Here is a 13,902-nt window from a genome sequence, read left to right on the forward strand (position 1 = left end):
GTCATTTTTGCCGGTCCCAAGACCAGATAAAGGAGGAGGGGTGGAATTGTGACATAAAACAATACAAGAATCGACAGAAGAAAGTTAATTTGCAGTTCTTAACATATTTAGGGTGTTTTTACTCCCTTTTTGTCTCTCCCACAACGTTATTCCTCTCTCCTACAGCGTCCATCACAATTACATGCACATGGCCAATTATGCAAATTCGGTGATGACCTCATTTAGCGACTTCTAGCAACTTTTAGGACAGCCAATAGATACTTTCCTTACTGAGGAGTTGGCAACACTGCATAGAACTACGTTTCTACTGAACCGTTGCTCACACTTCGTTATACAACGTTTATGGAGTGATAACTCATATTCAACCAGAGTCAGAATGCAACAATGTCGGGGTTGACGAGGTCTATGAATGTGATGCAGCTGATGCTGATAACGTCAAAATTAAAGCACAATCGTCAGGTAGCCTGTTTGTGTGTTTCATATTTCACCTTTTCATCTTTTTATCAACTATAAATAGGAAACAGCAGGAGATAGTTTACAGTATACGGTATGTAGTAGCTACAGAAAATAACTATTTTATACAGTCAGAAAATACTTTTTAAGTGCCAACTGCACTTTTGAAAAATTACAATTTGGTTTCCTTGCCCACCACAGCACATAGACAGCCTTAGTTAAAGTGGCAAATTAATTTAGAGCCACCATAGATGCCAAAACAGCTCTCTGTCCTTGTACTCTTGGATTTAAGTGCTGCACTGTTACATTCGAAAACACTGTTGACTATGATGTCCTTCTGGAAAGACTGGACTCCAGTCCAGTTCTGAATTGGTTTAGAACCTATTAAACTAAGTTAGTTGTGAGTTTATTGTCACCCTTGGTGAACATAACTCTGAGAAAATACATATCACTTGATGTTCCACAAGATCCACACATATCAAAATGTGGAAAAGGGGAAGGGGTCTGAATACTTTCCGAATGCACTGTACATTATAAATGTAGAAGTATACTTGCCCTACTGCATGGCACATTAGGAGGTAACCAGGGAAATGGGCACACACCCCTACTAGGGTTGGGCAGCTTAATGATTAGTTACTTTTGATGCCTTTGAAGCTCCTGCCCTGTACTCTGCCTGTAAATGACATGTATTTAAATCCATACTCTACACTTAGTCAGTGACTAGTGTCAGCGCTGGGTATAGGCAGGGCAGGGCTGGTTACTGTGTCCACATCTCTGATGCTATTAATATCCTTGCAGATATAGCGCTCCAGAAGGAGAGGCTCCCATCAGAACACAGCTGCCCCACAGAGAGCACTCCTGCCTGGGCTGGCCTGGCCAGCTAAGCCCCCTGGTCCTCACATGTTTGGGAGAGTAGGGACTGATGGTATTGAGTACATAGTGGCAGAGAGTAGGATGGAGAGGACCGAGTATAGAGGGGGAAGCAGAGGAGAGAGGGATGGAGGAAATAGAGAGTAAAGGAGAGGCAAGGAAGGAACGAGAGATAGAGAAAGACTGAGGCGCATAGGAATGCTTTTATACAGGTAGTCTAATTCTGATATTTGTTTAACTAATTGGTCTTTTGACCAAACAGATCAGCTCTGAAAAAGATTGGATGTGAAAAGATCTGATGTGATTGGTCAAAAGACCAATTAGTGGAAAAAAGATCACAATTGGGCTTCCTGTCTAAACACAGCCATTGTGACTCATTGTAAACAGAGGAAAGGGAGGGTAATTATAATCAGTGGCATGTCTTGTGTCTTTCTTCTCCCCCTTGCAGTACAATAATGTGTTAATTGGCACTAAATCTTATCAAAGACACAAAAGTATAGGATCAAGTAGGAATAAAGAAATAAGTTAGTAATACTTTCTGTCTCTCTTCTTTCATCTATCATTCTCCTCTGTCTGAAGTGAGGTGTGTAGGTCAGTTGGGGTGTGTAGGTCATTGAGGTGTGTAGGTCAGTGGGGTGTGTACGTCTGTGGTGTGTTCAGTGTAGGTCAGTGGTGTGTTCAGTGTTGGCAGTGTGTGTTTCATTGGGTAACCCAGAGACCAACCCACCTAGTCACCTCAACGACTACATCTCACTCACTCTATCTCTCTCTTTCTGCTCTTGTCACTGTCAGTGAGCTCTTGTCTGCTCTCTCTCTCTCTCTCCCTCCCTCCCCCTCTCTCTCTCTCTCTCGCTCTCTCTCTCTCTCTCTCTCTCTCTCTCTCTCTCTCTCTCCCTCCCTCCCTCCCTCCCTCCCTCCCTCCCTCCCTCGCCTCAATCTCTGTTTTACTACGAGCTCCCAGTCTTTCCTCTCTAAGACAAGGCTCGCTCTAGTATTGTCCGGTCTTCTCTCCCTCCTTCTTTCCCTCTTTCTTTGGTTGTAGGATGTTACTCTGGCAACTCTTTGGTCTGATAGGCTTCCTAACGCTTTGCAAAGGTAAGACTCCTTTTTCTGTAACCTCAGTGGTGTGTGTATGTTGAACTAGCTGTGTGAGGTCTCCTCTCTATCCCCCTAACCCAGGTCTAACCCAGGTCTAACCCAGGTCTAACCCAGGTCTAACCCAGGACACACTCTTAGAAAAAAGGGTTCCAAAATGGTTCTTCAGCTATCCCCATAGGATACCCCTTTTTGGTTTCAGGTAGAACCCCTTTTTGGTTCCATGTAGATCACTTTTTGAAGAAAACAACTAGCAGCGATCAACCAGAAAGCAGCCAGCCAACAGTGGCTTTTATTCCACGTCTAAAATAAACTAACTTGTACATTATTTGATTTGCCCTAAGTGTCTAAACACTGGACTGAAAATCACCATAGACTTCACCAACCAGTGATTCTGTAATTCAAATCAAATCAAAGTTTATTTGTCACGTGCGCCGAACACAACAGATTTACAGTGAAATGCTTACTTACAGCCTCTAACCAATAGTGTGAAAAAAAGGTGTGTGTGTGTGTGTGTGTGTGTGTGTGTGTGTGTGTGTGTGTGTGTGTGTGTGTGTGTGTGTGTGTGTGTGTAAGTAAATAAATAAATCAACAGTAAAAAGACATTTGAAAATAACAGTAGCAAGGATACAGTGCCTTGCGAAAGTATTCGGCCCCCTTGAACTTTGCGACCTTTTGCCACATTTCAGGCTTCAAACATAAAGATATAAAAGTGTATTTTTTTGTGAAGAATCAACAACAAGTGGGACACAATCATGAAGTGGAACGACATTTATTGGATATTTCAAACTTTTTTAACAAATCAAAAACTGAAAAATTGGGCGTGCAAAATTATTCAGCCCCTTTACTTTCAGTGCAGCAAACTCTCTCCAGAAGTTCAGTGAGGATCTCTGAATGATACAATGTTGACCTAAATGACTAATGATGATAAATACAATCCACCTGTGTGTAATCAAGTCTCCGTATAAATGCACCTGCACTGTGATAGTCTCAGAGGTCCGTTAAAAGTGCAGAGAGTATCATGAAGAACAAGGGACACACCAGGCAGGTCCGAGATACTGTTGTGAAGAAGTTTAAAGCCGGATTTGGATACAAAAAGATTTCCCAAGCTTTAAACATCCCAAGGAGCACTGTGCAAGCGATAATATTGAAATGGAAGGAGTATCAGACCACTGCAAATCTACCAAGACCTGGCCGTCCCTCTAAACTTTCAGCTCATACAAGGAGAAGACTGATCAGAGATGCAGCCAAGAGGCCCATGATCACTCTGGATGAACTGCAAAAATCTACAGCTGAGGTGGGAGACTCTGTCCATAGGACAACAATCAGTCGTATATTGCACAAATCTGGCCTTTATGGAAGAGTGGCAAGAAGAAAGCCATTTCTTAAAGATATCCATAAAAAGTGTTGTTTAAAGTTTGCCACAAGCCACCTGGGAGACACACCAAACATGTGGAAGAAGGTGCTCTGGTCAGATGAAACCAAAATTGAACTTTTTGGCAACAATGCAAAACGTTATGTTTGGCGTAAAAGCATTACAGCTCATCACCCTGAACACACCATACCCACTGTCAAACATGGTGGTGGCAGCATCATGGTTTGGGCCTGCTTTTCTTCAGCAGGGACAGGGAAGATGGTTAAAATTGAAGGGAAGATGGATGGAGCCAAATACAGGACCATTCTGGAAGAAAACCTGATGGAGTCTGCAAAAGACCTGAGACTGGGATGGAGATTTGTCTTCCAACAAGACAATGATCCAAAACATAAAGCAAAATCTACAATGGAATGGTTCAAAAATAAACATATCCAGGTGTTAGAATGGCCAAGTCAAAGTCCAGACCTGAATCCAATCGAGAATCTGTGGAAAGAACTGAAAACAGCTGTTCACAAATGCTCTCCATCCAACCTCACTGAGCTCGAGCTGTTTTGCAAGGAGGAATGGGACAAAATGTGCAAAACTGATAGAGACATACCCCAAGCGACTTACAGCTGTAATCGCAGCAAAAGGTGGCGCTACAAAGTATTAACTTAAAGGGGCTGAATAATTTTGCACGCCCAATTTTTCAGTTTTTGATTTGTTAAAAAAGTTTGAAATATCCAATAAATGTCATTCCACTTCATGATTGTGTCCCACTTGTTGTTGATTCTTCACAAAAAAATACAGTTTTATATCTTTATGTTTGAAGCCTGAAATGTGGCAAAAGGTCGCAAAGTTCAACGGGGCCGAATACTTTCGCAAGGCACTGTATATACAGACACCGTTAGTCAGGCTGATTGAGGTAGTATGTACATGTAGATATGGTTAAAGTGACTATGCATATATGTTGAACAGAGAGTAGCAGTAGCGTAAAAAGAGGGGTTGGCGGGTGGTGGGACACAATGCAGACAGCCCGGTTAGCCAATGTGCGGGAGCACTGGTTGGTAGGGCCAATTGAGGTAGTTAAAGTTAAAGTGACTATACATATATGATAAACAGAGAGTAGCAGCAGCGTAAAAGAGGGGTTGGTTGGGGGGGGCACACAATGCAAATAGTCATTTGATTACCTGTTCAGGAGTCTTATGTTTTGGGGGTAAAAACTGTTGAGAAGCCTTTTTGTCCTACACTTGGCACTCTTGTACCGCTTGCCATGCGGTAGTAGAGAGAACAGTCTATGACTGGAGTGGCTGGGGTCTTTGACAATTTGTAGGGCCTTCCTCTGACACCACCTGTTGTAGAGGCCCTGGATGGTAGGCAGCTTTGCCCCAGGGATGTACTGGGCCATACGCACTACCCTCTAATGAGAATGAGAATGGGGGCGTACTCAGCCCCCCTTTTCCTGTAGTCCACAATCATCTCCATAGTCTTGGTGACATTGAGGGGTAGGTTGTTATTCTGGCACCACCCGGCCAGGTCTCTGACCTCCTCCCTATAGGCTGTCTCGTCGTTGTCGGTGATCAGGCCTACCACCATTGTGTAGTCTGCAAACTTAATGATGGTGTTGGAGTCGTGCCTGGCCATGCAGTAGTGGGTGAACAGGGAGTACAGGAGGGGACTGAGCACGCACCCCTGGGGAGCTCCAGTGTTGCGGATCAGCGTGGCAGATGTGTTCCTATCTGCCCTCACCACCTGGGGAAATTCAAAATTTTCTTAAAATATATTTTTTTTCAATTTTGGGGGGATACCTAAAGGGTCTTAATCAAATAGCTAAAAATAATTCTTAATCAAATAGCTAAAAGATCCATCGTATGACCGTCTTAAAACAATTCCACATGTTAGCTTAGTACCCCCCCCCCCCCCCCCTCCCCCAACGACTTAGACTTTGAGGTTAATTTACCAACATTTCTGATATAATATATAATATAGTGTTTTGGAATGAAACTCTTGAAACATAACCTTTATTACAATTGCATTTAGTTTAGTTTTTCTTTTTGAAAACACTGGTAGGGGTCAAGAACAATGTAAAAATCTAATCACATTTTATTGGTCACATACACATGGTTAGCAGATGTTAATGCGAGTGTAGAAAAATGCTTGTGCTTCTAGTTCCGACTATGCAGTAATATCTAACAAGTAATCTAACACATTCACAACAACTACCTAATACACACAAATACAGTGCCTTGCGAAAGTATTCGGACCCTTTGAACTTTGCGACCTTTTGCCACATTTCAGGCTTCAAACATAAAGATATAAAACTGTATTTTTTTGTGGAGAATCAACAACAAGTGGGACACAATCATGAAGTGGAACGACATTTATTGGATAATTCAAACTTTTTTAACAAATCAAAAACGGAAAAATTGGGCGTGCAAAATTATTCAGCCTCCTTAAGTTAATACTTTGTACCGCCACCTTTTGCTGCGATTACAGCTGTGAGTCGCTTGGGGTATGTCTCTATCAGTTTTGCACATCGAGAGACTGACATTTTTTCCCATTCCTCCTTGCAAAATAGCTCGAGCTCAGTGAGGTTGGATGGAGAGCATTTGTGAACAGCAGTTTTCAGTTCTTTCCACAGATTCTCGATTGGATTCAGGTCTGGACTTTGACTTGGCCATTCTAACACCTGGATATGTTTATTTTTGAACCATTCCATTGTAGATTTTGCTTTATGTTTTGGATCATTGTCTTGTTGGAAGACAAATCTCCGTCCCAGTCTCAGGTCTTTTGCAGACTCCATCAGGTTTTCTTCCAGAATGGTCCTGTATTTGGCTCCATCCATCTTCCCATCAATTTTAACCATCTTCCCTGTCCCTGCTGAAGAAAAGCAGGCCCAAACCATGATGCTGCCACCACCATGTTTGACAGTGGGGATGGTGTGAGCTGTGTTGCTTTTACGCCAAACATAACGTTTTGCATTGTTGCCAAAAAGTTCAATTTTGGTTTCATCTGACCAGAGCACCTTCTTCCACATGTTTGGTGTGTCTCCCAGGTGGCTTATGGCAAACTTTAACCGACACTTTTTATGGATATCTTTAAGAAATGGCTTTCTTCTTGCCACTCTTCCATAAAGGCCAGATTTGTGCAATATACGACTGATTGTTGTCCTATGGACAGAGTCTCCCACCTCAGCTGTAGATCTCTCCAGTTCATCCAGAGTGATCATGGGCCTCTTGGCTGCATCTCTGATCAGTCTTCTCCTTGTATGAGCTGAAAGTTTAGAGGGACGGCCAGGTCTTGGTAGATTTGCAGTGGTCTGATACTCCTTCCATTTCAATATTATCGCTTGCACAGTTGTCATTGGGATGTTTAAAGCTTGGGAAATATTTTTGTATCCAAATCCGGCTTTAAACTTCTTCACAACAGTATCTCGGACCTGCCTGGTGTGTTCCTTGTTCTTCATGATGCTCTCTGCACTTTTAACGGACCTCTGAGACTATCACAGTGCAGGTGCATTTATACGGAGACTTGATTACACACAGGTGGATTGTATTTATCATCATTAGTCATTTAGGTCAACATTGGATCATTCAGAGATCTTCACTGAACTTCTGGAGAGAGTTTGCTGCACTGAAAGTAAAGGGGCTGAATAATCTTGCACGCCCAATTTTTCAGTTTTTGATTTGTAAAAAAGTTTGAAATTTCCAATAAATGTCGTTCCACTTCACGATTGTGTCCCACTTGTTGTTGATTCTTCACAAAAAAAATACAGTTTTATATCTTTATGTTTGAAGCCTGAAATGTGGCAAAAGGTCGCAAAGTTCAAGGGGGCCGAATACTTTCGCAAGGCACTGTATAAAGGGATGAATATGAATATATACATATAAATATATGGATGAGTGATGGCTGTGCGGCATAGGCAAGATGCAGTAGATGGTATAGAATACAATACACACATATGAGATGAGTAATGTAGGATATGTAAACATTATTAAAGTGGCGTTATTTAAAGTGACTAGTGATACCTTTATTAAGTTCATTTATTAAATGTACTGTATTAAAGTGGCCAGAGATTTGAGTCAGTGTGTTGGCAGCAGCGACTCAATGTTAGTGATGGCTGTTTAACTGTCTGATGGCCTTGAGATAGAAGCTGTTTTTCAGTCTCTCGGTCCCAGCTTTGATGCACCTGTATTGACCTCACCTTCTGGATGATAGCGGGGTGAACAGGCAGTGGTTCAGGTGGTTGTTTTCCTTGATGATCTTTTTGGCTTCCCTGCGACATCGGGTGGTGTAGGTGTCCTCGAGGGCAGGTAGTTTTCCTCCAGGGATGAGTTGTGCAGACCGCACTACCCTCTGGAGAGCCTTGTGGTTGAGGGCGGTGCAATTGCCGTACCAGCCGGTGATACAGGCCGGCAGGATGTTGTCATGACGCTAGCCCTTTCAGTGATTTGGCTAGCAGAGATGTGAACAACCCCCTCTTCTGTTGGGGGGGGGGACAGTTTTACAACTTAACCCCCACGTCATAAATTCTGTAAAGAGACTCTCCCTTGTCCATGCAGTATGGAGAGTTTCACAGTAGAACAAAGGAACTTCTACTACATCACAGAATTTGAGAACTGAGTGTGTAAACGGTCAGTGGAGAAGCCAGCCACGACCCGGTCCGTTTTGTTTTATGTTTGTGACCTCAAGAAGGACAGAAAACACACAGCTATATCTCTGAATGGGTACATTTCTCAATGATGGTGTTTGAATGTCCGTCTGCTGGAGAGTTAATCCGAGTCGCTCTCTCTCTTTCTGTTTCCCTGAAGATCAAAGTATTTTGAGGTTAGAATGGATACTTTAGAGTACCATTCAGAAATATTCTCATAGATAGATGTTTTGGCGGTTGTCGGTATTCGCTTCCCAGGTTTACATAATTTCTAGCTACAGACTAGTAATTAGTATCTAAGATTTGCTCTTACTCTGTAGGGATCGACAGTTTCAGAGTTGAACCATTTCCAGCCGTGTAGCCAATGCTCCACGTGTTATGGTTTTCTAATCTTGGTACTCAAACCTGTGCCACTTCAGCATACACCGAGGTATGTGTGCGCTAAACTATTCGCAATCACAGTTCATGCTGTGAGTTTGCTCAGTCTTAAGAGGATTTCCTCAGCAGGTGTTTTTATTCGTAACAATAGGAAAGGGCTGTTCCATGACACCAGATCATGTCTGTGCTCACGGGGGCAGGCCAATGACTTAGTTAAACTTTAAAGGGAATACAATTATCTCACATTAAAGGTTTAACATCACATTCCATCATTTCACATAGTTTCATCTTTACTCATTCATTTTATACAAGAATTAGATGCAAACACCATAACTGAGAAATGTACACATTCAGAGACATAGTTATGTGTGTTTCCTGTCCTTCGTGAGGTCACCAAATGAAACACACTCAACATAACTGTCCCTTAAGTGTCCACGAACCCTTCCCAAATTCTCACAAGTGGACATATAGTTTCATTTTTACATTTTGGGGATTTAGGAGTTCGGCCATGTGAAATTCTTTGTTCACTCTGTGGTCTCTCTCTCTGCATGGCCAGGGGAAGAGAGTCTCCACCAGGAATTTACAACCTGAGATAACAGAACCTGGGTGTAGGAGAGGGTGAGAAGCCACGATCTATACCCAGAAAGGACCAGGTCATGACAATGCTCTCGATTGTGCATCTGTAAAAGTTTAGTGTTTTCGATGACAAGCCACATTCCTTCAGCCTCCTGAGGTTGAAGAGGTTGGAGTATTCACCAGCTGCCTGATCATGTTTAAATGCAAAATGAAAGAAGTTGGGGTTCACAGTAAGAGCAGAGAATGACCTGACCCTGACCTAGGGCTAGCAGCGTATCAATGAACACACACACACAGCAGAGGAGGCTGGTGGGAGGAGCCATAGGAGGAGAGCACAGGCTCATAGTAATGGCTGGGATGGAATAAATGGAACGGTATCAAACACATCAAACATATAGAAATCACGTTTGACTCCTTTCCATGAATTACATTCCAGCCATTACAATGAGCCTGTCCTCCTATAGCTCCTCCAACCAGCCTCCTCCGACACACACACCCCTCCTCCCCCTTCTCTCCCCAGGCCAGGATAGTGGTGTAGGTGCACTGTGTGATGACTTTACAGAGCTGGACTTCCATGAGAGCTTCCTCGGGACCACCCTGAACATTAAGCTGCTGCTCTACACCAAGTAGGTTAGAAAGAGAGAGTGTGTGTGTGTGTGTAAGCTATTGGATAAAAAGTAATGACATTTTCTGAATAAAGTCTTCTCCTTTCTCCCTCCTTCAGGTATAACCTACGCTGCGGCAGAGAGTTGAACCACCACCAGCTGTCCTCCCAGCCACTCTTCAACCTCTCCCTGCCCACGGCTTTCGTCATCCACGGCTACCGGCCCACCAGGGCCCCTCCGTTCTGGGTGGACCACGTCGTCCAGCTGCTGTCTGAGCAGGAGGACATGAACATCCTGGTAGTGGACTGGAACAGAGGAGCTGCTAACCTCAACTACTTCACTGCTGTGACCAACACACGACAGGCTGCCAACAACCTCACCGGCTTCATACTCAACATGCAGGTGTGTGGCTTGAGGGACGGGGGGATGGTGGGGGTGGGGGGGGATTGTGGAGTGTTGCTCATTTTCTGAGAATCTTCAGTTGTTCTATGAGTCTTTGGTCAATGTTGCTTAATGTTCACTGTGTGTGTGTGTGTGTGTGTGTGTGTGTGTGTGTGTGTGTGTGTGTGTGTGTTTGTGTGTGTAGGCAGAGGGAGCGCCTCTGAGTTCGGTCCACCTGATTGGGTCGAGTCTGGGAGCTCACCTGGCTGGGTTCGTAGGAGCAAACCTGAAGGGCAAGATCGGCCGCATCACAGGTAGGATAAGAGAGTCTGTGCCCTTTGAAGCTATTATTTGATTAATTCATTAATTGGATCATTAATTGATTCATTGTTGTCCAGGTCTGGACCCAGCAGGGCCCATGTTCACTGGAGCGACACCTGAGGAGAGACTTGACCCTTCAGACGCCATATTTGTAGATGTACTACACACTGACATAAACTGTAAGTACTGACATGCTGTGCGTGTGTGTGTGGCGAGGGATTCTCTAGATGTGTATTTTTGTCTTCCTATTTGTTCATGCAGCGTTTGGTCTCAGAGGTCAACATGGTCATATTGACTACTACGCCAACGGAGGATCTGACCAGCCAGGCTGCCCCAAGACCATCTTCTCAGGTAAGTCTAACACACACACACACATGTAATAACACTGTAATAACTCACCGCTTCTGTCTTTTGAAGGGAGGTCATATTTCATGTGTGACCACCAGCGCTCTGTGTTCCTGTACCTGTGTGCTCTCAACCGAACCTGCAGTCTCACAGCCTACCCCTGCTCCTCCTACAGCGACTTCCTGGATGGCCGGTGCCTGCAGTGTGAGGCTTTTAAGCCCGCACCCTGCCCTATGCTAGGTGAGGACCGCCTTCCCACTGGTCAACCCAGAATCTCACTGAATCCGTAAACAAGGAAAGAGATGCTTGTCAACAAATCATTGATCAAGTGGTTTTGGTTGCCATACCAACAGTCCTAAAGTTGTATCCATGGTTACCGTCCCAGGTTATGACGTCAGCAGGTGGAGGGATATTCTGCTGCGATTGGGTCAGACCAAGGTATACTTCACCACCACTGCCACGTTGCCCTATAAAAGTAAGTTCAACACCCCTGACTATCTATTAGTGATTAACATACACTACATTACCAAAAGTGTGTGGACAACTGCTTGTTGAATATCTCATTCCAAAATCATGGGCATTAACATAGTTGGTTGCCCCTTTACTGCTATAATCATGAAAAACAACCCCAGACCATTATTCCTCCTCCACCAAACTTTACAGTTGGCACTATGCATTCGGGCAGGTAGCATTCTCCTGGCATTGGCCAAACCCAGATTCGTCCGTCGGACTGCCAGATGGTGAACGTGATTCATCATTCCAGAGAACGCGTTTCCACTGCTCCAGAATCCCAATGGCGGCGAGCTTTACACCACTCCGTCCAACGCTTGGCCTTGCGCATGGTGATCTTAGGCTTGTGTGCGACTGCTCGGCCATGGACACCCATTTCATGAATCTCCTGACAAACAGTTATTGTGCTGACGTTGCTTCCAGAGGCAGTTTGGAACTTGGTAGTGAGTGTTGCAGTCGAGGACAGATGATTTTTACACACTATGCGCTTCCCTTTCTGTGAGCTTGTGTGGTCTACCACTTCACGACTGAGCCGTTGTTGCTCCTAGACGTTTCCATTTCACAATAACATCACCTACAGTTGACTAGGGCAGCTCTAGCAGGGCAGAAATTTGATGAACTGATTTGTTGGAAAGGTGTCATCCTATGACGGTGCCACGTTGAAAGTCACTGAGCTCTTCAGTAAGGTCATTCTACTGCCAATGTTTGTCAATAGAGATTGATCGCATGGCTGTTTGCTCGATGTTATACACCTGTCAGCAGCGGGTGTGGCTGAAATAGTCGAATCAACTAATTTGAAGGGGTGTCCACATACTTTTGTATCTGTAGTGAACATAATGCTTCTGAAGCAATGAGTTCTTAAAGATTGTGTGTGACACGTTGTGCATGTGTGTGTGTATATATAACACAGTGTGTGTGTGTGTGTATATATATATATAGAGGTCAGCTACATGGTGGACATGGTGACATGGAACCGGTACCCTCGCTGGGGAGTCCTCATCCTCAGACTCCACAGTGGCAGGAACTTCACTGAGGCACGCATTGACCAGTCAGTCTCGCACGCTTACACGCACACACACATTTGTTGCAGTAAGACCTCTATCGATCCCTCTCACCCTCTCTCTCCTCCAAAGTAAGCTGTTCAGGTTTGAGCAGTACACCTCCACCCGTCTGTTGGTCCAGTTTGATGAGGACCTTCAGCCCATCCAGAAGATATCCCTCAGCATTGCTACCAGAAACATGATAGGCCCTCGCTACAAAATCCGACTAATCCGCATCCGCCTCGCCCCCCTTGAGCAACCCGACAGGTGAGACCACCACACACCTGAGTTACACACTTTGCCCCCTCTTTTCTGCATTCCCCATATACTCCCTCCTCCTTTCTCTAACTCTCCCTTTCTCTCCTCCCTCCAGGCCGCTGATGTGTCGCTATGACATCATCATGGAGGAGAATATTGAGGTGGCGTTCCGCCCTCTGCCCTGTGACCCTCGTCTCTGAGCCACCACCAGAGGGCCTCCCCAGCCACACACCCAGATGAACCACAAGGGGCAAACACTTGACATCGACCCACTCTGCTTCTGCCGTTGTATAGTCTAGCCAGGCTGCAGGATCACATGCTTTGGTATAGACGGTGAAGACACCGTGTTTCTTGCAGCTCTCCAGTTCTATGACATCTGATTACAGTGTGGATTAGGGGTCATCTTGGTTGGAAAACACAACAGAACACTGGTGGACCATACAGAGATAACTGAAGAGCTGAATAATGATGTGGCTGATCAGGGGGGTTGTTGGGAGTTTTCCTCTCTTTCACTGCTCTCTATTTCTGTGCCATAATGAAGGTTGATGGTGTTGCTATGACAATTCTGTATTTTAATGCAGTCAGAGGGCATTCATAACCTGCTATAACCAGTCATATGATGTTGTAACTCCTCATTGTAGCTCCTGGTTTGTGTCAGTGTCTTGTCCATGTGTATTGCAGCACTGACTTAACTGAGAAGCTAAAAAAACAACTTGAAACAATGAAGTTGTATTAAAAGTGGAAATGTTTTTATAAATTATATTTAAAAAAATCATGGAACAGTGATGTAATCTTATTTTTGTAAAGACTTTGTGTTTCTACCTACATTGTTTGAAATAAATACACCATGTGTTTCACTGTGATCTGACTGGATTTTCTCCCACATCGCCTCTGCTCTTGTGGGGTTAAAGGTTAAGGCCTGACTGCCTCTGTTTGTAACTGTGGGGTTAAAGGTTAAGGCCTGCCTCTGCTGCTAAGCACTATCCACCTGTACAGCTGGATATCCTCATGACCAGTCAGCTCTGTTTAGTCCAGCGGGGAATTATTCCATGGTTCTGCTGACTC

At 44.3% G+C, this 13,902-nt stretch overlaps 1 protein-coding gene across 1 annotated transcript; it reads left to right on the forward strand.

The window, feature by feature from the left end:
- Positions 1 to 2,285: 2,285 nt before the first annotated feature.
- LOC110490921 (lipase member H) lies at positions 2,286 to 13,694 on the forward strand. The gene is made up of 11 exons (XM_036945573.1): positions 2,286 to 2,418; positions 9,898 to 10,003; positions 10,102 to 10,384; positions 10,569 to 10,677; positions 10,762 to 10,863; positions 10,946 to 11,035; positions 11,102 to 11,269; positions 11,415 to 11,504; positions 12,479 to 12,587; positions 12,673 to 12,846; positions 12,953 to 13,694. Exons 1-11 carry the CDS (start codon positions 2,367 to 2,369, stop codon positions 13,035 to 13,037), a joined length of 1,368 nt encoding a protein of 455 aa, XP_036801468.1. The 5' UTR covers positions 2,286 to 2,366; the 3' UTR covers positions 13,038 to 13,694.
- Positions 13,695 to 13,902: the final 208 nt, after the last annotated feature.

Source organism: Oncorhynchus mykiss, chromosome 15, assembly GCF_013265735.2.
Source record: "Oncorhynchus mykiss isolate Arlee chromosome 15, USDA_OmykA_1.1, whole genome shotgun sequence".
NCBI classification, from domain to species: Eukaryota; Metazoa; Chordata; class Actinopteri; order Salmoniformes; family Salmonidae; genus Oncorhynchus; species Oncorhynchus mykiss.